Source organism: Ambystoma mexicanum, chromosome 5q (genome assembly GCF_040938575.1).
Source record: "Ambystoma mexicanum isolate Mex_15411 chromosome 5q, UKY_AmexF1_1, whole genome shotgun sequence".
Lineage (NCBI taxonomy): Eukaryota > Metazoa > Chordata > Amphibia > Caudata > Ambystomatidae > Ambystoma > Ambystoma mexicanum.
The window spans coordinates 70,307,924-70,334,134 of record NC_090933.1 but is presented as its reverse complement, the minus strand read 5'-3'; the positions used below and the strand labels follow the sequence as shown (position 1 = coordinate 70,334,134).

The 26,211-nt window shown below is 44.9% G+C and overlaps 1 protein-coding gene across 2 annotated transcripts in view; it reads right to left on the bottom strand.

The window, feature by feature from the left end:
• Nucleotides 1-26,211, bottom strand: part of BAG1 (BAG cochaperone 1) — a 570,958-nt gene that overhangs the window by 377,101 nt on the left and 167,646 nt on the right. For both annotated transcript variants that reach the window (XM_069620543.1, XM_069620544.1), the window contains exon 4: nucleotides 3,543-3,656. In XM_069620543.1, the coding sequence (XP_069476644.1) occupies nucleotides 3,543-3,656 (114 nt within the window). The remainder of the gene's footprint in view (nucleotides 1-3,542; nucleotides 3,657-26,211) is intronic.

Here is a 26,211-nt window from a genome sequence, read left to right as displayed (position 1 = left end):
GTGAGAAATTGCTAGAGTGCCATTTGTGTTTGGTTTTCACTGTGCCGTTTTGCTCAGTTTTCACTGTTGCTCAAACTTGTCAACAATTTAACTAGGGAGTTGTGTATACTTGTCTTGACTGATTTTAACTTGCTTTAATAACTGTGATTAGTGCGTTAACTTAGAAGTGTGTAAAATAAATATATATATTCTTTTTAATACGAAGCTTTGGTCAGTGTTTCCTTGTGCCATAGTATTATAGCCCTATTGTGTAAACCCTGAATACTGCTCATCTCCCTCTTGAGATAAGTCAGACTGCTTAGCCACAGCTACCAACTAAATCTTTGTGGTACAGACTGATACCAAAGGGGATTTATTGCTCATACCTGTAGTCTTACTCTTCTGTAGTGCTCCCTAAGGGAACTGCACAGGATTCTGCCTAACAACTCGTGGTTCCTTAGATCTGTCAGGTACCAATCTTCGGCATCTGCTTTATTGTATGCTGGGGTACCACACCTGCAGCGGTTTATTCCTTGTTCCTGTCGGCGGCTCTGGTCTCTATGCCCCTCACCTTGGCAGCGTTCTGCAGGCCCTCCGCCCAGCACACCTCCAATGTGATCAGCCCCAGGTGACGTTGAGTGATAGCCTCCCTCCTCTGCACTCCAACACAGACGGCTGTTCTCCAGCCATGGATTGGCTCTCCCCTCCAGCTTCGCCACAAGCCTTTTAAGCCCCTTTTGCTTTAAGAAAGGGAAATGTGTTGGTCCTGGGATTCAGGTAGGGGCTTCACAAACAGTCAGAAACCACGGTAAAAACATTTAAAGAGCCCTGTACATTATTACAAGCTTCTACTGCCAAGTATTCAGCAAAGATTAGCGGTTCATCAGAATAGGGAGGTATACAAATATCTTTGCTTTGGGAAGTCTTTTCCCCTAAGGAGAAGTCACCCTCCACCGAGATCCGGCTTGCCCTGTACCCTAAGGAGTATACTGCATAGCAGGGGCTCACCTCCCTAGTATCAGAAGGATTGGCTCCCACCTTGGGGAGAAGGGACTAAACTTCCTGGATTTGTCATAGAAGCTGGTTGTGTAGAGGGCCTGGAGATGGCCCCAGCATGGAAGTACTGGCTCAGCAAACAAGTGAAGTCAGCTGGATGACAGAATAGGCACAGTAAGGAAGACCAGCAGCCAAAAACCCAAAGTGGTGATCAGCTTAGAGCATCCAGCCAGTTTGTCCAGATCTAGTACTTACAATGCAGCAATAGTGGGAACATGGCTGTAAGTCCTCTAGCAGGTACATGAACTAGCTTCTTCCAAAAAGTTATGTAGGAATTCTGAGATTAGATGCAGTGTTTTCCCTCTTCTATACCACCACTCACAGGGGCTGGTCTAAGTCACCCATCAAATATTTAAAAAAAGGTAGCAGGTGCTCCTCTCCAGAAAGAACATGGCATGATAACCTGTTCTGAGATGAGAGTTTGCAGCACTCACTTTTTTGCTACTGTACCTTTCACAGATGGGAAATATCCATTTGCATGCTACCTTTTTTGAAATAAGTCGCCAATCACATTAGGGAGTCTAGGGACAAAGGGGTAGGAGGCCAGCCCTTCTTGTTGGCCCCTAAATCATCCCAAAACTCCAGCCAAAACATGTGTTACTGGCAGCTCAGAGACAGAGACTGACCTAAACCAGTCAAAAAACAATGTGGCAGTTGCATCACTGGACTCACAAAGAGCCGGAGTGTGAACAACAGCAACTTTAAGCTGGTCTTGTGGTTACCCTGAATAAAGGAAGCCCCTAAAATAAAATGGCAGACAGTAGGACTTAAGAAAAATACATTGGTACCCCACAGGCTACAAAAGCAGTAAGTCTACTTGCGCCCATAGTGAAGCCAAAACTAAATTACAGTTTCCACCAGATTACCCCCGAAAACCAATGTAGGGCGATCCAACAATCCTAGGGAACACATGGGTGCTTTAGAAGCTCAACAGACAGGGAGCCTAATGGGGGAACCAGGGCAATGTACGCTGAGAGACAAATGGTTGGAATTGAGTTCAGTAAAAACCTCCGACCACTACAAATAGGTCAATGATCCAAAAACAAAGACAAAAAACCAAACCGTCAAGGGAACCTTAAAAATGTCCTACAGAATTCCCAAAAATGAAATCCTGTCTCAACAGAAGTGTAAATAGAAAGTATTAAGCAACACGGGTTCCAATTAATGCGTCTGTTGCCCATTAGCTTTGTGATCGGGATTGGCACTTGCTAAATGTTTCAACCTCATTCCTGACATGGGTTCTTTAGTTTATCCTTTTTAGGTTTCCCTCCTTTACGAGCATCCTTGCACTAAGCATAACTGCTCTGTGTGGATGATTTCTACAATGACGAATTCTACTGTTTGCACTGGTACACACTGCAGGTTGGGTCTCTGGCCCATTGTGTGCCCCTTACACAGTCCCCAAGCCTGCATGGAACCATGGCTAGGATTAATGTTTGGGGAAAATGGTCTGCATAGTGTCCTGGTTCACAGATTTGATCAGAGGACCTTTGTTTGTGACGTCCACTCTCCCTTAATTGGCATCTCACTGAGGGTTGGGGGTAAAGACTTCACTTCATTGTTCAAACCACAAACCTCTCCTGACAAACATAGGAATCACCCAAGGGTTTAGGAATTATAAGATCAGTAGAGGAAATGATCTATGTACAGCCCCCAGGGTTTACATCACAGAGCAGGTGGTTTCTCTTGCCCCAGGGTACCCCAGCCCTCTTCTATGGTTCCTGAATCAGTGACCTTGTATCATGAGTCAGAAGTGGAGGCTGGCACAGACCATAGTCAAATCAGTAGGGTAGCAGGTCCTGGGCAGGTAGGCAAGTCGGTTGTGGGATTGTGTGCACAAGTACATGGTAGCTTCTATGCCAGGTGTTCTGTATGCTGTAGAGCTACATCACAGCGTCAAAGTGATGTAAATGCTAACTTCTCTGGTAATACAAAATTAGATTTTCATTTAACTTTACACGGCAAGAATGCTTGAAAATGGGTAAAAAAAAAGATGGAGGCAGATTTGGAGGAGTGGCTCCATAGATTCCATTAACAATGGCTGAAGTTATTGATGACCGATTTATTTTTCTATCTTCTCCACCCAAGAGGACAAACTGAGCAGGAAAAGGCTAGAAAAATATGCGAAAGCTATTTTCTTTCACTTGTCATACTCCTCCCATACCCAGAGGCAAAGGTATGTGAATGAATATGCATGTTATATACTTATTTATTGCATACCACTAAATAACCAGGTTTTCTTCTAACAGTAATAAAAAAAATAAGAATGCCTGCCCTGCGTCGACACTACACAATAATGAACACAACAAAATGTAACGGACATTAGCAGTTTCGTTAAGCCATTAGTCTTGCATTCGATTTTTTAGACCACATCAAATCACAAATACCAAAAATAATAAAATTGCAAATCATTTTGTTACATTATGCCAAGGATTCCAACTTAAGTGAGCTTAAAAGAACGTAAACACCTAAAACATGAGTGGCTGCAGAAAACACTTCCTGCTTACTTTCTGAAGGCCGGTGAACTCCTTACTGATTTCTTCAAGTTTGTTAGCTACAAGCTCCACAGACCTCTCCAAATCTTTGAGCTTCCTTAATTCAGCATCTTCCTCTGGGCTGTTCTGTGCAACAGAAAGATATTTAATTTTTAAAAAGACGCCTACCACTGTAGATACAAATGCATACAAATTTCCCATTGTTATTCAACTGTGATTATGGTGGCTCTGTGCCCTCCTCCATTAAATTATTTCCTTAGTTTTCTATCCTTCGATTTCTCAGGTCAGACCCCATAGATTGCCAGCTGTTTTGATTCAAAGGCACATTGGTAGCCTGCCCTCACTTTTGCACCCAACGTGTGACTTCGCTGTGATTCGTAGCTTAAGCCACGGCAGCCCTGAGCTTTCTCAGCCCAGCAGTTGGGCCTGAGGTAATGGTATGCAACCACACCCCTTAAATGACTTTCACAGTTTAAGGGATCCACTTGAGCAGATCTCAAGCTCATTACTCGACCACTCACAGATTCACTTGCACCATAATAAGGGCACAAACCTACCCAGAAACACTAAATTACTAAGTGTCAATGCTTAGTCTATTTCCTCACTAGCACCTCTTGCCCCATTAACCATCCACGAAATCCTACACATCGAAACAGAAAGCCAACCAGCATATCCCAGCTCCACAATCTACCTAAAAATCCCTCAGTGGCTAAGGCGTTTCTGAACCTCCTTTCCCTCGCTTGTTCTACCCCATTTTATCTCCACAGACTAAGGTCGAATTACAAAGGTGTGGGCACGATATGTACTTGGGAGAACCCTCTGGACAAGAAGACCACTGCAGCTGTGAAAGTCAAAGTACAAATTAATTATAATACTACATTACATGTTTAGCAGAGATAATAAGCAAGTGACAAGTAGCTGGATTGATGGCAGTCTTACAGATGAGGCAAAATAACCCGAATCATATTTGTTTTGGCAGGAATGGGTGGCATACATTACCAAATACGTTTTCTGACTCCAACTGTAGCAAGGTAGGCACATGATTGCACAACTTCTAACCTGTGTCACAAAGGAGAACGTGAAGTTCCATCCATTACATAAACAATCCTCAAATAGAATGCATGCTTCTCTGCTGCTCCTCAAGTAGAGAAGTGCTGGTCTCTGTTGGAAGATGAGGTGCCGTATGTGTGGCTTAATCATGAACATTAAAGTTGCTAATTGGGTTGAATTGGTGGCTTGAACACTCTGCTACTCTCGTTTTTCATCCAGCCGTGGACCCTTTGCTCAGAGACGCACAGCTCCACCTCACTGATGAGGCCCAATAAGGCTGAAACACGTGTCTGAGGTTGCTGTTGGCACTCTTGTTCAGAAGAGAATTGCCATAGCATTTTGGTGCTGGCCTGCCCTTGTGGGAGGGACAAAGACTGATATGCAAATGGATTTTTCCCTTCTATGAAAGGTACAAAGAGCTAAAGTGTGGCTGCAGACTCTTGAGTGGATACCTTCCCAAAGAATTTAGCCGCGTTCGTTCTCGCTGAGGGGCGCCTATGACTATTTTTTGAATGTTCACTCTTTTTTTACTCTGGTGAGAAGTTCAAAAGAGGGTGGTGATAGGGAAATTGGCAGCAAGCAGTCACCTGTTTATTTGGTGTAGACATGAGGAAGTGGATTTCCATGGCAACTAAAAGTTGTGCTGTTTGGCGAGCACATAAGGCAATTTTGGTTTGGTAGATCCAACAGAAGGGCATGTAGAGAGGGCTTTGGAAGAGGGTGTTCGTGAGGTTTATAAGACAACAATAGAACGCACGTCAGACATACTTGTGTTAGGCAAAGATCTACAACCACCTAGAATCGATGTATATTGAGATCTCATAGAACATTGCAGATACATCTGTGAAGCTAATCAGGAGTCTGGAACTGAGGATTGGGCCTAGGTATGAAAAGTTGTTAGATGCATTATTAAACCTTTTAATCGAGTACATAAATATCTCTATAATATAGGTCAAATTTCTGGCGTTGGCCCATTTGTCCTTTACCATTTTAGAAATATGGTACATTGTACCTGAACAGGAGCAGGGCAGTGTATGTTTCAGCTGTACATAGGAGATACATGAATACTTAACATGTCTGGTCATATATGTTGGGTGACCGAATTAAAAATAATTCATTTTGACTTTCCAAAGAATACGAATGTGCCTTCACTTCAGGGGTGTTGCTAGGTCTGGAAAAGGTCTGGGGCTATGCTAATGTTGGGTCTGTTGGGACTCGGGGCTAGCTAGCCTTTTGGTTGTAGCCCCTGAGCTTCTATCCAGGGCTACAAACAAAATACCAGGGGCTATAACCCCCTAACCCTCTCCCAGCAACGCCTCTGCTTCACTTTGTTTTTAAAGAATAGCAATACATCCCGGATAGCTAAGAAAATCATTTCACTAGGAGGCCCTAACTCAATCCAAGCAAAAACATTCTTCAAGACTTACTGTCCTAATCAGAATCCGACAATTAGGTCTACAGAAGGGCAAGACAACCCCAGTGAAAGTGCATTAACTTGAACTTCTGACTCCATACGCGCAAGCAAGCCCTTTAAGGGCAAGCAGCCAATCATTAGAATAGCAGCACTTTGGGATGCATGTTACGATCCATCTATCAATAGGAACTTTAACTGCCTGCTTGCGAACCAAAAACCGCCATACACGAAGAGTTTGAGAGTTGGATGCCTTTTCTGTTGTTCAAGCTAAAACATTAGAGCCAGCATACAAATCATCGTGCAGGGGGCTCTGTCTCATTTCGGGTTTGAGTTTGAAAAGAAAGAGTGCACACATTTCCCAATGGATGTGAAAATCGGCTAGACTTTGGGAATAAAGAAAGTGTGTTTCAAGAATCACATTGTCCTTGTAGCAAGACAGTTCCTTTGATAGAATGCCTGGGGCTCATCCTTCGTGCAGTTATTGATAGCAAAACCAATTTAAGTTCTGCCCAAGTGCTGGGACTCGAACAGTTTGATCTAGCCCTGACAAAACTGCATTTAGATTCTAAGCAGCAGGAGGTTCTCTGAAAGTGAGAATATTGGAAAGAGACTAGGTCTCCCCAATGGCAGCTCCATTATCCTGCATGGGGGAAAAGACTTTGAGAACTCAGTGACCAGCCAGTACTCTGTAGTAATATAAGAGTAGTATTTATCAGAAGCAGTAGTTACACGTAGAAAGGCGTAGGTAGGAGACTCCATCATAGCAAACTTACCGGACCATCCATCTCTCCCATGTGCCTCGCCTGGAACGCATCCACACACCGCAACATTCCACATTCATTCTGCAGACAAAAGAAGCTAGTATACTACACACCTCCTTTTAAAAAGTGGCTCCATGCACGAAAGCAAACAGCAACACACACGCATACATCCTCCTGCTCCATATACAAACATCTCACATGCGCCAAACATCCAGTGAACTCTCAAACGGGAAAACACGAACATACTACCAAGTAAGCAAAAGGGACTCACACCTGCAATGTTATCCACCAATCAGCAGCAAACAACCACTTAATTTACATAAGTCAGCACTTCAGTCACACAGGTCTCGAAAATCACATTCCCTACCATACAAAAAACATGTAAAAGTAGGAAATGTCAAGAAAGTGGCTTACACTCCAGAAGACCACAACACAAATGTTCACTGAAAGGGAGCAGTTGAATTGCAGCAGGTGGACATGGGTAATGTTCCCACGGCCCCATGGAGAAAACGTGAAACAAAATCAAATGTATGGAAGAACAATGGACCCCAAGCCACTGCTGGGAAGATACCAGGCAGGTAACATGCAATAAACCGTGCGCACCAAGGACCAGCCCTACAGGTAAGGGGTGTAGCGGCACTTTTACTTACTAAACAAACTAAAATAACAAGTAAGGGCACCTCGCTAGACCCTGATAAACCCAGGTGGGAATATACTTTTAGATAATCACAAAAATCAGGGTGAAAGATCACACATTTCTTGTTGGTCTCCTACACCAAACAAATACTAGTTTCAAATTTTATCACGGTCAATAACATATTTGACCATGTGTGTTTTTAAAATGTTTGCCACAGATGAAGACAGCACCCAAAGGCACTTTACTATTTACATATTGAACTTTACAAATAACATCTGGACACAGAATGAAATATTTTTTCGGTGTGGGTTGACTATCAGAAATAAACAGGGCGGATAACAAATGGGGCAGCTGACAAAAAAGGGTGGCTCCCGTACCCACAGGAAACGGCTACACCACCAACTATACGTCCTGATGAAGGCCTACTACATATAAGTGCAAATAAGAAGGTGGGTGAGGCGCGCACTCCCGGTCCTGGTCAATTAAACCTGTTGCACAAAATAAGTAGCTGGGTCACATCCCAAAATGGACAAATATACACAGGGTTAGATCCCTTCTGCTGCAAATCAGATACTCCGTATTAACAGGGTTAGGTTCCTCAGCTGCAGTTCTGTGGTCTGTAGTTGTTCTCCTCCTAGCGCTTTCTTATCTCAAATAATCATCAGGGAGGCTGTTAAGCAGGTGTGTCTAACTAGACTCAAAGAATTCTGGTAGCTGTAGTGAAAAAGTTTTTTTCTGTTCAGGTGACCAGCAACCGACACCCCTCCAAAGCACAAGTCCTTCCCAAATTTGGGTGAGGGGAGAGAACCATCTTTATGATTTTCCAAAGTGGGGCACAGTCACCCCGTGACGCTGCCTCTGGAGCCCGGGACTCCCGTAACAACAGGTTTAATTGACCAGGACCGGGAGTGCACGCCTCACCCACCTTTTTTGTACTGAATGTTATGGGAGTCCCGGGCTCCAGAGGCAGCGCCACGGGGTGACTGTGCCCCACTTTGGAGAATCATATAGATGGTTCTCTACCCTCCCCCAAATTTGGGAAGGACTTGTGCTTTGGAGGGGTATTGATTGCTGGTCACCTAAACAGAAAAAAAGTTTTTCACTACAGCTACCAGAATCCCTTGAGTCTAATAAGACACACCTGCTTAACAGCCTCCCTGATGATTATTTGAGATAAGAAAGCGCTAGGAGGAGAACAACTATAGTCCACAGAACTGCAGCCGAGGGATCTAACCCTGTTAATACCGAGTACCTGATTTGCAGCAGAAGGGATCTAACCCTGTGAATATTTGTCCGTTTTGGGATGTGACCCAGCTACTTACTTTTTGCAACAGGTTTAATTGACCAGGACCGGGAGTGCGCGCCTCACCCACCTTCTTTTTTCTACTACATATAAGCTCCACCAAACAGCTTCACCTCGGGCCAAAACACACAGTGTGGTCGACTTCTCCACAAATTTGGTGTCCACTTATTATACCGATATGTTTTTTTGTTCAAATTTCTTTTCGTTGTGTGCACATGTTATTTGTAAAGTTCAATACGTCAATCAACAAAAGTAAAACATGCTGTATGTTCACTAAAATCCAGTCCAACTGATTGAGTTGTACCTACTTGTATCGTATATAAAACTGTAAATAGTAAAGTGTCTTTGGGTGCTGTCTTTTCATCTGTGGCAAACATATAACTTTTTTTTAAAAACACATGGTCAAATATCTTATTGACCTTGATAACATATGAAAATAGTGTTTGCTTAGTGTAGGAGTACAACAAGAAATGTGTATGTGATCTTTCACCCGATTCTTACTAAACATAGGCAAATACTCCCAAAAAATAAAAATAGGGAGTACAAATAATCCCACCAAAAATCGGAAACAGACACATCAGAGCATATCCCCGTGCTTTCATCCATACAGCTCCATGGATATGTTTTGACCAGTAGCACACGTACAGCCACAGGAAGACACTATTATTACTGCCTGAGCTGAAGAGAAGAAGGTTTACCTTTTAACGTGAATGAATAGCTTGATTCAAAGAAAATTCTTACCAAACACTTGTTTTACAGGTAAAACATTTTTACTCGCTTATTAAATAATCGCACTGTGAATAGGACTTACGCTCTTACTCCCTAAAAATCATTTTACTCCAAACTTTAAAAAAATAGGGAGCAAAATGCTCCCACTTCAAAATCTTATCTGGAGCACTGCCAAGGACAATACAAGAAGACAGACTGTGCATGCAGAGAAGAAATACAACAAAGATAAAACTCATTCAAACCAGTGGCATTGTTTCGCTATCAAAGATGGAATTCACACAGATACCTTTCAATAACACCTGAACATGGGATTCAAGCACACTCACTTCAACAACGGAACATGGAATTTGCATCAATTCATTTAAAACATGGGATTCACGTCCATTTGCAGCCATGCAAAAAAGAGCAACAAACCTACATGATGAGGAAACCAAGAAAAATGGAATTAGCCCTGGGATTCAAGCCAAATCGTAACCATGCAATGCTACCCTAGAGCATATGGTGAGATGACTGCTACAAAATTAAATGAACCATGTACATTATAAATGGTATCCTATAAACATATTACCTGTCCAAAAATAAAACCTAAGCACTGAGATCTATTTGGGTGATCTGGTGCTTATTTCCAACTTGTGTTCCGGTATTATGGCTATGTTTATGCTGGTCACTAGGCAGTCGTGCTTCCCTACAACATGCATTTGAATGTGAATATTTCTCGTGAGACACCACTGCCATATGATACGGGACAACTCTATTGAGTGTGTTTCCCCTAGTTTGTTGATATAGGACATGGCTGTTAGTTGTTAAGAGGGCTTTTTTCCATGAATCGCTTTTGAATAGAGCTTAGTGCCAAATTGAATGTTAGAGGCTCCAACACGTTTATGACATGCTTTGCCTGATGCACTGACCCCCTCTCTTACCTGAATAGGTGGGTTAACAAAAGTTCTCCCTTTTAACATGTTCGCTTTTGTCCACCATATTAGTGCTATTACTAATTCCTGCGAGGCCACCACTAGATCATCTAACTCACCTGTTCCCTAAGACGACTGCTCCGATAGGCAATGCTGTATAGAGCGCATGTTGAGTCGTGTGTGGAACTATGAAGATGCATGGTGCAGTCATGCCAAGGAGTTTCATAGCATTTCGGACTTATCTGAGGACTGGCCACATAACCAGGGATTTTCAAGTTAAGTGCTTCCACGGTTTACTGAGAGGAGTGAGCTATTGCCATTTTTAGATTTAGCATTGCCGCTAGGAATTGCTTGTTTTGACGTGGATCTAGATTTGACTTCTTTTCATTGTTGGAAAATCTCAATTTGTGTGATTAACTGACTCCTGTGCATGCAGGAGGTATTGTTTTGCACCCTCTCTCCTGTTTTCAGCCAGTCTTCCAGCTAAGGATACACTACAATTCCCTTGCAGAGCCCGAGAGCCGCTACTATTGCAAGCGCATATTCGTGAACACACAAGGTGCATAGGTAATTCCAGAAGGAAGTACCTTCATTTGAAAATGCTTTTGGTATATTTTGAAGGAGAGATATTTGCTATGTCCTGGGAACATTGAAATCTGAAAGTATGCATCTTTCATATCCAGTAGGGTATGACCTACTGTGTAGTCATATTTGTTTGCAAGCATTATGTCTAAAAGTGGCCTCTTTGCTCGTCTTTTATGGGAACTGTGAGAAACCAGAAGGTGTCTCACCCAATAGTCCCTGGGGATTTTTCATCCAGGTGGCCAGGACACGGCCATCGGTTTTGGATCCAGTTCCTGGGGGTGGACCAGTGCGGGAGGATCACCTGGGTGAGGGGTCTTTGGGGAGTGGGACACCGGATGGTGAGATGCGGAATCCCCTTCCTTGTAACACCTTCACCCCATCCTACCAGGTAGGATTTTTAAGAACTGAAACCATCCCACACCCTATTTACAACACAAACACTTTCTCACAGACAGCCTGCTATGAGAGAAAACAGACTAACAACCGAGCAGTATACCTGACTTGTCCCAATACAATGGTCGGCGAGGTCAGGGAATTAGTGACCATCACACACACCTGGCTTCCATTACACTTCCCCAAACGGATAAAAGGCGCAGCACAAGAGCCTACTCTGAGTGAGAGAAAACACATGAAGAAACAACAGTTCAAAATTGGCAGTTTAATAAGAGAAGGATGGCAAAACAGAAGAGTCGCAAGGAGGGATGTTCCCTTGACCTTTTCGATAAGGAACCGTTACTTTCATGAAACCTCGAGGATAGAAAGCGTAAGACCAGAAAACCAGGCTGAAGAATCCTGCATTGTGTGTCAGAGGTACCCGGGACCCTCCCTCGTTAATTCTCAAGGCGGAAAGAAGCGCCAGCTGATGTGCTACTGTCCTTGACTCGAAGAACAAAGCAGCGTCAGTGAAATCAACACAGCCGGTGAGTTGGGGAGACCGATACATGACCGGTCTGTAAGGTTGCAGGCAGCAACAGTGTATGGCGAGTGCTTGAACGAACATTGTTAAAACGTGTGTAATAAAGTATGCAAGTAAAGTTAAACTGCTTATGAGTGATTGAACTTTTAAAGCAAGGTACACTACTGTCATGATTCCTGCCCCTCATGTCCCCAGCCCTCCAAGATGTCAGGCTGGAGCCAGGCCACGAACCCCTACATAGTCCTCAAGGGCCTCTCCATCCCTCCAAAGACCCACTTGGAGTCAGACTTGGCACTTGTGGCACCAGACTCACTCACTCACATAGGATAACATTGGGGATTGGACTTGTAGTGCTTTGATGGGGACAAGATGGATGCCCCCACATATTTCGGTTCCCAGAACTACATGTGCAGTCTAGTCTTCTGGGTGTGGTTAAGCCCAGAGACACCTGGGATACCCAGAGACTATTTAAGCCACACCCAGGCTGAGAAACATGGTTTGGGTTTTCTGCACCTGCAGCGTGACATTCACCATGTTCGGATCGGTCTCCAGTAGGCCTGCATCTTTCTTCTGCGCTCAGCTCCTGCAAGAACAAGAACACCGTTAGGAACAGCCTTACCTTGCGGTGCTTCTGCACATCATTCATCGCTTCTTCTGTTCTGCGGGCATGTTCGGCGGTGTCATTCCCATCCCGGCACGACGCTTCCTAAGGAAAAGGGAAAAGAACAGAAAAAAGGCATTAATAAGCATTGAGTAAAACTTTGCTTATTTTTAAAGACTGTACGAGCTTCAAACGCTTACCTGAATCCCAGCCGCTCAGGGGGAACTCTGTGTCCGGAACTTCTCATCCATCTGCAAGAAGGAAAAGACACTCCAGGTTAGCGTGGAAACAACTAGAGGCGCCACATACCGCGTTTACTCACCGCATTTCTTCTTCATAACCGGCATCCACACTGAAAAGGTTGCGACACCTAAAGACACAGAAAAAGAACTCAGTTCAATACAAATACGAAAGGGTCGCATCGCGCTCTCACTCACCTTCTGCGCTTCTCATCTCAGCAGCACGTCGCCATCCGCCAACACCGGCCATCATCTAAGGAAGGAAAGGAACAAAGTTAGAGAACCGTTCAAAAGACTCATTATACTTACCTGTCGGACTCTTACCAGTGAAGTAACTAGGCAGCAACGAGCCCGCATCAATCAATGCGCTCCTCGCTGAAAGCAGGACGGAGAGCACACTTTCCAAGAAAACAAGGTGAGCTGTGGATCAAAGGGAAGGGTTGGACCCCGGAGAAGAAGGGGTTCGAGCACACAGAGACAATAGGGAGTTAAACTCTTATCAATCCTGTGTTTAAGGCCCAGTCTCCAGTCGAGTAGACTCCAGGAAAGGGTTTGAGGTCGTAAGAGGTCAGAACAGGCTGAGTGACATCCCCGTGGGTACCAGGTAAGCGTTACAACTACCCTTGACAGAGTGGTCCAGCGCCACCTGGGTGCACAGTCTAAAGTCTCTGTAAGGTATCCAGCTCAGAATTGGCAAAGCAAAAATGAGAAAGAGCATATCAAGGAAAGAGCGAGTAATTGTGAATCAAAGGGGTCCTGCGACGGGTTCAGCAAAATCCCACACAGTCAAAGGTCTTTGATCTTTGAAGTAAAGAAAGCTTGGCAAAGTTGATGAAGTTGGTCCGAGCCCGGCAGAGGGAGATCAATTGAAAGCTTTGTATCAAAGTGGGTCTGTGCCCAGCAGAGGGGGACCCACGGTGAAGCGAAAATCACCCGATAGTTTGTACATGTGAAATCTTAAAGGAACTTTGATATGTGTTGTGAAATGCCAAGGAAGAAAGCAACTTTGATTTTTGTCGTGTTGCATCAGGCCCTCTAAAATAAGAGACTTTGAATGACAAAGACAAGGCCATGACATGGAAGTTTTTAACTTTATCCTCGTGCTAGAGAAGCCAGAGATTGTGCTAAGATCGAGTGTGCCGGCTTGTCCTGTGCTTAAAATGTGGGGAAGTTCAGCACTTTTCTTTTGCACAACATTGTTTCCCACACTATTTATATTTAGAAATAAGGATTGGCAACAGGTTTATTAGTATAGGCCCTTTTTTATTTTAACACTCGACTAGGACTGTGTTATTATTTGATAGTCGTAGCTTACTCCTGTTAAGGATTAGATGGGTGTTTTTCAAACCCAACTGAAGTTAAATAAACTCCCTTGAACTGTGGTCTTACTTTTTTATACCATGCCTTCCTTACAGAACAAGGGAATATGGTGAATACATTCCTATGTGTACCTGTTGTCGAAGCACCTCCTTGACGGCTCCCTTTAGTGATAAGGCTTGTAATTCTTCATGAAGAGGTACAAGATGATCTGGCGGTAGCGTCCTGCACATTGGAGACAGATTGCATTTCTTTTTAATACCTTGATGTAATAACCCTCATTGACTGTGGATTGCAACCACTCATCTGATGGTATCTTCTCTGATGCATAGGTGTATGATGCTATTCGTTCCCCTAACCAGATGACATGGGAGAGGACCTGTATCCAGCAAGCCAACCTTTAGTAGTAATGGCTGCCCTCCACCGCAACCTCTGCTATGCCTGTATTGACAATGAGCCCCCAGAAACTGTGCTGGGAATCCTAGCCGGCATATCACATATCGACCCATGAAGGATACATGTACTGCATTGCAGCCTGTGAGAACTGTTGGCTGGCAGAGGATCCTCTAGTCCGAACAGGTTCATTTGATATTTATCCAACACCATTGATTGTGCTCATTTCTGGCCTTTTCAAGTGAATTCCTTTGCCGAGGATTCCTCCACAGGCATGCGCAGTAAAGTTGCATGTCTCGGATTTGAAGCCAGAGCACGTAAGACATGCATGTCTTTTAATGAAGGTGCTTTCTTCCAGAAGACGTCACAGAGTTTCAGCAGAATTTAATGCATTCAATTACCAGATTTGCTGATTGCTTCCTTTCAGCTATCTTTTTATTAATTGCTGATCTTTAAGGCTCAGAGAGTTCTGTGATGGATCATCCATTTTATCCCATTGTGCTCAATTATATATTGCTGTTTGCAAGTTGGCATTTGCAATGCATATTTCATAGGTAGCAGACATGGAAACATTCTGTCTCACAGCATACATTTACTTTCTATCCTTATATGGGAGGTACCTGTTTGCAGATAACAGTCCCACTGCTCTTCAGTGTAGTTGAAAGCACATGAGAATCTGGAATTGAATGACCTGGGTGCAGGCTTATACTTGGTAGGAACTGGGATGTCCATTGAAGGTGTAACCTTTTTAACGGATTGCAACAAAGGGATGTATATAGTTAAACGCTTCCATTCCTGCATAATATCTTCAATAAAATCAGTGCCTTCATCTAATTCATTAGACTCGATTGAAGGCATAGAATAAGCAGTGTCGCATAGTAATTTGCTACGCAATTCTGTAGATTTGCTAATTAAACTTACACTTCTGTAGCACAGCTTCCTATTTACATTACCCTATTCAATCAGAGCACGGCTCACCCTGCGTTTCTCTTGCCCTCAGGGGTCTTCCCACCCTCTTTTCCCTGTTCACTGCAAGTTCAAAAGGGACCAATGGCGTGAGAGTGCAACAATAATAATCTCCACTCAGTGTCAAAACTCTGAGGGGCAGCCAGGGTTCTGGGATGGCGAGTAGTGATAACGGAAAGACCCTCCCTCCCTTTATAGCAATAAAGATCTCCCGTTAATTCGTGAGCTGAGCTGAGCTAGGGCTAGGAGATGGACATTCAAACACAAACACTCAAAACGCATTTGTTTGCTGAATGAGGATGGTTGAGAAACGCTTAATGTCCTTTGAACTGTTCCAACAACGGTTTTCACTAACATCATATGATTGTTTCTTGTATACACAGTTCAAACGTGCTATGGTCGTGCAATTCCGGGATGGGTATGATCTCCCTGCGCAGTCCCCGATAGAGGCCAACATCAACAATGAGCTGATTCCTAAGAGGGATTCTATAAGGTTATCCTCTACTTCCAGTCTCATTCCTTCTTAAAACCTAAGCAGAAATGGGAAGAAGATGTGGGCACTAGAACTGGAATATTTGCAGGAAGCCTTGATGTCCCTGCGTGAGATAGCCATCCCAGCTCGACTTAGGCTAGTACAATTGAAAATTCTTCACAGGGTTTACAATGCACGCGATTTCCTCTTTAAATGTGGTTGGGCTGTGACTTTTTATCATGTCCGTTTGTGTCCATTCATGCAGCTAACCTTTACATTTTACAGACACTCGCCTCACTAATGTCTCACTTCAGTCCACAAAAACTGTATTGTTGCTTATTTTAGTCTTTAGTACAAATAACATATGGTGACATTACAAATGTTAGTACAAAATTGCTAATGAAATATGTTTTGTTTGCTAATCAAGAAATATTTAATTAGCAAACTCTGTTAATCCATTTTTGAAAACTAAATGTATGCCTTGTGATTGCAAATTTGATTGCTGCCTTTCTTAACAGGACATTGTGGAGACACTGATTCTCTGCAGTGCCCAAACTCCAATGTGGACCAGTCCAGAAACGTAAGAACACTCATCATGCTTGCTTTATCATAGATGCTCAGTAGAAAATGTCAGGCAAGATGACTGCACCAAAAGGCCTGTCTAGCCATTTAATAACACTCATCAAATTAGCTTTGCTAAGAAATGCCAGTAAAACATGGTGTGTCACTTTAAAGAAAGATCTACAATGCTCCAGTGCTACCTGAGCCCTTCCAAGTGCCTTGCACGCCTACAGTCACATTCATTTTCATTCACCCACCAGTCACTCACATGCACCCAGAACATTCACACTGCATGCTTCACACGCGCACTGTACGGAAAGCATGGTATCACAAGTATTGACACTGACACAATGGATAAAAATTGTAAAATCTTGATAAAAATGTTGGAGTTGGATAAACTCCCTATAACTATGGGAGTAGTCTCGACCATCAAACGAACAAAACAGTTCTAGTAGAGTGAGTCCGTCAAATCTAAATGGCCATCTCTTGTCCAAAAAGGGTAAAAAGGGAGAAATGTATGCAAAAGGAGAAATCAATGTTCAAATGATAATGTGGCTATACTAGCTCTCCTCCCCAACTTTAGCCTCACGGCAATTCTTGTAGGCAGGATGACACACTCTGGCTCGGTTTCTAACAGTTCAAAACTGTGGATCGAGGCCAACCTGGCCTTCCACGTTAAAGTCTCTCCGACTTCCAAAAATAATGTTTCAACCAAAACGTTCACCAAGATCCCCCTCTGCCGGGCTCAAACATTTCACCACAGTTCTCATAGGTGTCCCTCTCTGTCGGGCTCAGACCTCTCACGATAAAGACACAAAAATTGTAAGGTGGCTCCCTTCCCCAAGCTTATTGTACTTTGGGACTCCCCCAGTCAGGCTCGGACCACTTTCGGATGTTGATGTCTTTCAAATGTGCAAAGTTTTCTTTATAGACCATCGCAGGACCACTTCGACTCAACGTTCACTGTTTTACTTTCACTCTTCCCATCTCTAGGAATTAACCGTCTTCACTTCACTTTGCTGTTTGTTCGCCTTTAGCTTCAAACAATGTACCCATCACATACACTTTGAATGGACTACTTTGTTTCACCGGACCACTCCGTTACTTAGTGTCACTGATCTCACAGCTGCATTTAACTTTAAAGTTCATTCACAGGTCTGCCTTTCTTCGCGTCTCATCCACACGTGTGCAGCCTTTACTTGTGATATAATGTTGCTACTTCATTCGCTTTAAAACACACACACACACGTCTCTCAGGTTGCTTGGCAACTCACCGGCTGTGTGCGCTTCTTTCCCATTTTGCGATTTCCAATTCAAAAGTCAAGGTTAGCACCACGGGCTCGGCCTAACCTCCCCAACTCTGCCGTTCACCCGGGAAGGTTGCTGGCATCCTTGAAACAATGCAATCTTCACTTGCGGTATTGAGCCTTCTCCACGTGTCCAGCAGGGAAGCCTTGGGGTTTTCGGCCCGCTGCTCTCGTCCCTTGGTTCGTTGCTCTGCTCCCGTAGGTATGCCTTTGTCCCTGATGTTCTGCTCTCACTCGTGTTCTGCCTTGCTCAGAGTTTGTCTTTAGGTGTTGCCTTTTATTCGTGTGAGGAGAGCTAACTGGTATCAGGTGTATGTACTTCACTTAGAGTAAAGTGCCTGACCCAATTAACGGGACATGTCCAGTACGATGTGAGAGTTAGTCCGGTTACTCTCAGTCACCCTCTTCCTCGGCTCAGTGTATGTGTAAAAAAGGGGGTGGGAGGTTTGGGATCGCAGAGTATCCTAAAAAATAGGATGGGGTGGATGAACAAAAAAAAGGGGGGGAATACCGTGTCTCACCATCGTCTGTCTTACCCCCCCCACTCCCTGAAGACCCCCCGCACTGGTCCACCCCCAGGAGCGGGATCCAAAAGCGATGACCATGTCCTGGCCACCTGGATGACAAGTCCCGAGGACTAGCAGGTGATGCACCCTTTGGTTTCTCACACGCACCCACCCAGAACATTCACACCACACTTCATTCTCACAATGGTACACACACACACACACCATTCACATAAATACATATACATACATACGACTTGCACGCATCATACGCACATGCAAATGTTACATGCACACACATTACACATACACAACAAAAAACACTTACTTCCCAGTTACCCACGTTAGGTCTGCTGCAATACTCTCTAGGCCTCCGGCAACCACCCTCCGAAGACAGGACGTTCCAGAAAGATTTCTGTTCCTGTCATACATGCGCAGGAGAGCTGGAGACAGAGCGGCCCCATCCTGTGCCACCAGACTGGCACAGTCGACTCAGCACAGCGCTTATCTAGACCATGGCCCGCTCCTTCCCATGGGGCAGAGGGGTCCAGGCAGCAGGAGTGCTGTGGGTTGCCACCACTGTGCATATGTAGAATACAGATAGTGTAACAGGAATGCCGCCGTAAATGTCCCCTTTTCGAATTCAAAAACATAAACAAGGTGCAACACTGCAGCAACCACTAGATGGCGGCCTATGCAAAGCATGTGAATCTAAGCCGGTTGAAAAGACTAACATATTACACGGCCCCATGTAGCGGCTGTGTAGTTATGGTTAAGTTGCTAAACCCATAGGAAGAGCACTTTTTCAGCGGCTTATAACTTATCTCCCCCTAGAGGAATCCTCACCAAACTTTGCAAAAAAAGTATATGGCCCGCTCTGAATTTTTTGGGCAAGTTTGGTGAGGTTTCGTATATGGCGGCTTGGAGGGGGGGGGCGTTATAGGGGGGTCCCAAATATTTTTTATTTTTCCATAGACTGAATGGGCGAAGACTTTGCACACGGCTACAGGCCGAACGGCTGGACGGATTTGCACCAGATTTGCGGCAGGAGCGGGGGCTTGGGTCAGCAAGCGTGCTTTTGTGTGTTTGTTGGAAATCCGACCAGTACTTTTGTTGCAAAGAACTGAAATGTACGTGTCAAAAAATGTGTGATATCTGGCTCCGCTCAGTGTACCCATTTCCCTGTTCGCTCAGGGAAATGCGGCCATGGTGTATCGGAGGACAGCGCAGCGCCGAAAGGGACTGAATGTTCGACATGTGGTGGTGGGAAGAAAGGGTGGGGGGGGGGGAGAGAATTGGTTCATCAGAGATATGTGATTATTAGGTGGATGACGACTGGTGTGGCTGCAGTATCCGTGCGTACTATGCCAATTCGCGGGTCTCTGAACAGCCGACTACCATGTGTGCTGCATGCAGGCAAGCTATGTTACGGCATGATAGCTGGTGCAGGGACCTCTTTCCGCGGTGTCTGGTGGGAGCTCAATTGCAGAAGGGGAGTGCATTGCACATGACATGCACATTGTAAGATAGAGTGTACTCCGGTGTGTTGCATGGATGGAGGCCTTGCAGCGAAAACTATGTTGCGTAGCTGGAATTAGGTTTCACATTCGTCCCTTCTGTGTGTGGTTCGTCAGCATTGCATAGATTGTTGATTCCATGGGCACATCCAACAGTGTTTACTCCATCGTTGCAGCTACTAGAATGAACAGTTGTGCAATGAGTGCAGTGTTGTAATACTGACAGTATCAAAGAGGGTGGGGTTGAAGTGCACCTTCTATGTGCATGGATACTGCAGTGTGTGAAGTGGGTGCAATTCTTCAATAGTGTGTGCATAGAAGTGGATACGGGCTAAACTACATAACGCATAGGATCGCGTAGCGTCCATTGCGCTGAGTGGTGACTACAGTACTGCAGTATTGCTTTTGTGTACTTAATAGAGTGCTGGGAGACGTACTATGAATGAAAGTGTGTATGGGTGCCGGAGGCTGTGTTATGTTTCCATTCATAGCTGTATTACGGCGTGGAGGTTGGGTAGTAGTGGCAGTGGTACGTGTGTGCAGTGTGGTAAGTGAGCACATGATGCCATGCATGGCTGCATTACGTTGCGGTGGGTGTGAGCAAAGCCTAGACTATTGGGTGCATGGCCAAAGGCCGGAGGCCATGCACCCAATAGTCTAGGCCTTGCCCACACCCACCGCAGCAATGCAGTTTAGACTGCAGCTGTCAGAGACTGCTCACCTTAACAGAATGGTTATGGAGCAAATTGTAGACTTGATAGTGCACCAGAAGTCAGCTGACATGCATATACTGTTGGTTGGTTCAGTTGGCAGTAGCACCATTGTATGTGAATGAAAGTGGGTAGGGGTGCCAGAGGCTGTGTTAAGTTTGTAGATTCTGGTAGAAGGAGAATCTTTCTATGCATAGCTGTATAACAGTGCAGAGCTTTTGTAGGAGTACCGGTGGCTGTGGCTTGTGGTACTTGGTAACATGTTGCCATGCATGGCTGGATTACATTGCGGTGGGTGTGGCCAAGGCCTAGACTATTAGGTGCATGGCAAAAGGCCGTAGGCCATGCACCCGAAAGCCAAGGCCTTCACCACACCCACCGCAGCAATGCAGTTTTGACTGCATCTCTCAGAGGGAGGTCACCTTCAGAGAATGGTTATGGAGCACATTTTACTCTTCATAGAGCACCAGAAGTGCGCTGACATGCATACATTGTTGGTTCCATGGGTACGGTCATTGTAAGAACATCCTTCGATTTCCGGTGTATGGCTGCAGATTGTGCAGTGAAAAGTCTTGCAGTGTGCACACAGGATGCAATGTTGGAACACTGTCAGTATAGAAGAGGGTAGGGTTGAAGTGAATCTTCTATGTGCCTGGACATGCTTGTTTGTGTAGCTTCCTGGGAGTAGCCCCAATGTTGTGAAGATTGTGCGGTTTGGTTGCCAGTGACATAATACTTTGTGAATGGAAGTGGGTAGGGGTGGCAGAGGCAGTGGTATGTTTGTGGAATCTGCCAACTGTTACATGTTTCCATGCATCGCTGTGTTATGGTGCTGGGGTTGGGTAGAAGTGCCGCTGGCTATGTTACTTTTGTGGGTTGTGGTTTATAGCCACATGTTCTCATGCATGGCTCCATTATGTTGTCATGGGTGTCGGCATGCAGTAGACTCTTGTGTGCATGGTCAAACGCGTGATGTGTGCCGCTCTGGACGATTTTGGATGCTGAAATACTGTTTTTTCACACCTTTGTACAGAAGGTGCTTTGAAAGCACACGCGACGTGTACTCCTAGTGTTGAACAGTAAATAGAGTGATGTACAGAAATTATAGTGTTGGATGCAGACTTCTTGGCTGCGATTGCTGCATTCATGCGTGAATATTTCACAGTCCTCAATGAGGGAGTGCTGGAAGAAGAACAGTGGAGAGGGGAGAAGGGCTGTCGCTGCTTTATTGGGGTGTAGCCCTCGCTGTAGCTGGAAAGTGCACGCGCCACAGCCTGCCATTCTCACCATGGTGGGTATGCAAATGTAACTGTGGGCATTATGGAATCAGGTGTCAAAGGTGTGGTTCACAGGAAGGGGCAGTACTATTTTCTCCCAATACTCTGTGTAAATGAGGTTGGTGGACATGGAGAGATGCACAGTGCTGATCGTGGGTGATACATTTGTACAAGATCTGTACAGGTATGCTGTGCAAATAGGCGTTGCTGCTAATTTCGGGTTGGAAGGAGTGGACGCTTTGTGGGCCACTCCCCATGCGTGCAAGTTTTGGCGGGATGGTTCGCCTTTGTAGATATGTGGCCACTATCATTACTGGTGAAGTTGTCATGGTGCATTATGGCGGTCTACATTTGGCATATATGTCGTGTGGACGTTTGCCCCATCACCTGAAGAAGATGAATGCAGTGATGCAGATTTTTCGCACTGCCAAGGTCGTTTTCTCACCCATTCCCCCCAAGAGGAGTATGGGACCATGCCGGTGTAATTTGTCCACAGCCGCAGCTCGGAAGGTGTCTGATGAACAGAGGCATGCCTGCATTTATGTCCACTAATGGGATGTTCTCAACCTACTATGAGAGTATGAATTGCCAAAATATACACTGCTTCCATGCAAATGGCATTTCTTTGAACCTCATTGGCAATACCATTTTCTTGTACAGTGTACATGAAGCGTTGCCCATAATTCGGTAAATATTGAAGGAGAAGCAAACAAAGTCATACAAAGAGAAAAAACAAAAAAGGCGGTTTGCAAGCATGTAAAAAAACAAAAACCTTTTCAGAGGGACCACTAAAGACCCAATCGCCTACCCCATTTCCCACTTCCCAACCCCCACCCACCCGTCCCCTTCGTTCCACGAAAACTCTGCAGCTTACGCTGTAGTTTCAGGATTACATGTGCCCCATCCAGCCATTTTCAGGATGGGAGCCATGGAAATGGGACTGTGGAGCGAAAGACACTGCTCAATAAGGTTTGTGGTTGTGGTGTGTATGCAAAAACTGTGGCAGAAGGTCTCTTTGTACAAAGTAGTGCAGAAGGCTATGGTGGAAGTGTGCATGGTAATGGGCAGGCATCCTGGGCGTATGCATGAACTGTATGTACTTGCTTGAAGTTCGTAACATGCATGCAGTGCTGTTTTTGAGTGATCATTTTTGAAAAGTGTGTAGTAAGTGGGGTACTGCAGAAAAAAAAACCTGTGCAGTGTACAAGGTAAGTGGCAGGCATCCTACTGTAATGAATGCATTGTGTGTATGATATCATATGATGTGCAATTGTTTACTATGTTATTTGTAATGCGCCTATACACACGTTTAGCAAAGCGCAACAAGGTAAGGGGGGGCAGAGGGGAGACAGAGACAACAAACCTACTAGGCCAGGTGTAACTTAGATCACCCAAATTCATGGGTGGGGGGTAGGGGAAGGTGCAGTACATGGGAATGAGAACAAAAGACAATAAGTAAAAATACGGCCCGATTGCACCAAGTGCAAGGATAAGTGCACACATCAGGTGGTGGAGGAACTGTTAGGGATACAGAAACCAGTCCCCAAGTGCGGGTTTGCTAGAAAGGCAGTGCAGGGGTTTGCCTGGCATGGGGGAGGTGGCATGGGCCCGACATCACAGAGTCGCCAGGTAACCAGTGCAGAATCAGTTTACGCCAGGCAGTCAGCCGGGGAGAGGAGGAGAAAAAGCAGACGCAAAGAGAAAGGCTTTGAGGTGCTTCCAGAACCAGATATGGTTCTCCTCAAGTTTCAGGGAGGCAGGGAGGCTGTTGCAGAGGGAGGCCCCTTCCAAGAAAAACATCTACCACCAACTGGTTGCTTGCAGAAGCGACGGACCCTGAGGGAGTTGGAGGAGGATGAGGGAAGAGCTCGAGCACGGAGATTCATAGGAAGTGAGAGTTGAAGGTATTGAGGTCCCAGGGTCCAGAAGGCCTTGTGCATAATTCAGAGGGTTTTCACCTTATTCCTCACAGCCACTGGGAGCTATTGCAGACATTTCACTGCAGGAGAGATACCATCCCAAGTTGCGCAGGACTTCTGGATGCGTTGCAGAGGGCGGAGAGTAGAAGCGGGCAGATTTAAAAATAGCCTGCTGCAATAGTGAAGCCTAGACAGAAGCACAGCTGTGCAAACAGTGACCTTTTGGAAACTTGCTTTAGGTTGGTAAAATACATGCAGTGCTGCTTTTGGTGGCATATTTTGACAATTTATGTAGGAGATGAGTTAGTGGGGAAAACATTTTATAGCATTGTCGGAAGGAAAGTGGAGAGAGTTCCTGTTTCGATATTACAATATATGATATGGGTAAATGAAAACGTTGCAAGCACATACCACTGAAGTGCCAATTGATGGTAGGGGATGGGGAAAAAAAAACAGTATGCTTTTAAAGAACGTAATGGACGCTCAGTGGCAGATACCGTGCGCAAAGGCACTTATAACACAGTGGTGAACATATTACAGAAAAAGTTTTCATACCTACATTTTGTGGTGATGGGTGCTCATGTGGATGAATGTGAATGCACTTTGCAATCTTTTACTGTACTTTCTACTGGATGTGCTTTCAAGAGACAGGACACTTGCAGGCTAAATTTGTAACGGTACCTATGAAGTGTTGTGCAGAACTGAGTGTTTGATGCCAACATCTTGGATGGCATTGGTGGAATCATGTGTGCCTATTTACCCGTACCCAATGAGGTAGTGGTGGGCAAAAGATAGTGGAAAGAGAAGGACTGCTCCTGCTTTACTGGGGTGCAGCCCGCGCGGTATTTTGGGAAGCGCACGTGCCACAATCTGCGCTTCTCACCATGCTGGCCAATGGACATAGGACTGTGGGGATTATCCAATCAGGTACTGTGGCTGTGGTTCACAGGAAGGGGCGGTCATAGTTGTACATTACTCTGCGTAGTGAGGTTGGCTGACATGGCGAAGCGCATTGTGTTGACTTTGGGTGATGCCTTTGTGATAGACCTGTACAAGTATGCCCTGGACATATGTGGTGGACATGCCCCAGAGCCAGGAATTACTGGAAAGAAGTGTTAGCACAGATTAAAGAGATCACAGGGGCACAACTACCAGAGTCACCAGTGGTAATAATCTTGGGAGTGGAGGTGGAAGGGGTGTACGTGGCAACAGGGGGGGATCCGGAACACTGATTGCACACGTGTTAACAGCGGCACGGATGACATTGGTCCAACACTGGAAAGAGCCAGAAGGCCCTGCGATTGCATGTTGGTGGGTTAAGATCTGGGGGTGATGGCAATTGGCAAAGGTGTGCACGTTGGCAAATGGGTCATACCCTAAATTCTTGAGGACTTGGTCCCCCTTTCATGACTGTTAAAGAAAGATTTTGTTTAAACCACGCACACTAAGGAATTGGAGTGTGATCTATGGCCAGCCAGGACCCAGTGTAAAGCATATGATGGAAAAGATGTCTGAGGAATAGAATCACTGATTAAGTCATGTCCAATGTTTTGTTATAACGAAGGGGCAGGGTGGGGGTGGGAGGTGATGAGGGTTCTGTAAGTTAAGCTGAGGGGGGAAAAGAAAATGTATGTATCACGGAAGACAACATGGGGTGTGAGATAAGTAGTAGTACAATGAGAGATTTGAAATGAAGCAATGGTACACCGAATGAAGTCATGTAACAGATTACTAAATTATGCATTGTTTTATAAATAAAGGTTTAAAAAAAAAACAAAAACAAGAATGCCCTGTAAAGACACTTTGATGGCAATTTCAGTTTGGAAGGAGTGGACACATTGTGGAACGCTGTCTGAGTGCATTTTCGCCGATATCCATGCACTCTGCAAAGACCTGGCCACTTTTGCTGCTGCCGATGTTATTGTCATCCACTACGGCGGCATGCATATGGGTAAGGTGGCTTGTTTAGATTTGTTCCGTCGACTGAAAAGGTTGCTAAATGTAGTGAAGAGGCTTTTTCTCACTGCCAAGGTGCTTTTCTCATCCATAACAAACAAAGAGTATGGGACAATGCTCATGGATGTTGTTCCGAGCCAGAGGCAGGAAGGTGTCTCATCAACAGAAGCACGTATACTTTTTTGTCCGCTGGTGGGATGATGTTCTGCAACAATTACCTCATTAGTTGTGGAAATGAAGAGTTTTTCCAAGCAAATGGCATCTAGTCGCCCATTGGTAATGCTGTTTGTTTGTCCATCCACAGGATGCAGTGAAGAGTTTACTGTAACAATGTGAGCACAAGAAAACACAAAATGAAATAAAAACCGAAAAAGGCGTTTTTCTAGAAGCATCTAGAGCCGCCCCTTATAACGAACTCCCCCTACCTTGGTTGCAATTTATTCCCCCACGCCACACGAAAGCTACATCCAGGGATTTTCAGGATGGCGGTCATGGAAATGGAACTGTGGAGGCAGAGGGATTACACAATAACATTTCTGGGCATGGTGGGTACGCAGTGGACTGTTGTACAGAACTGATACTGTTACATGGAGAGCTCTTCAATGTCAATGGTGGATGCGTGTGGAACATTTTA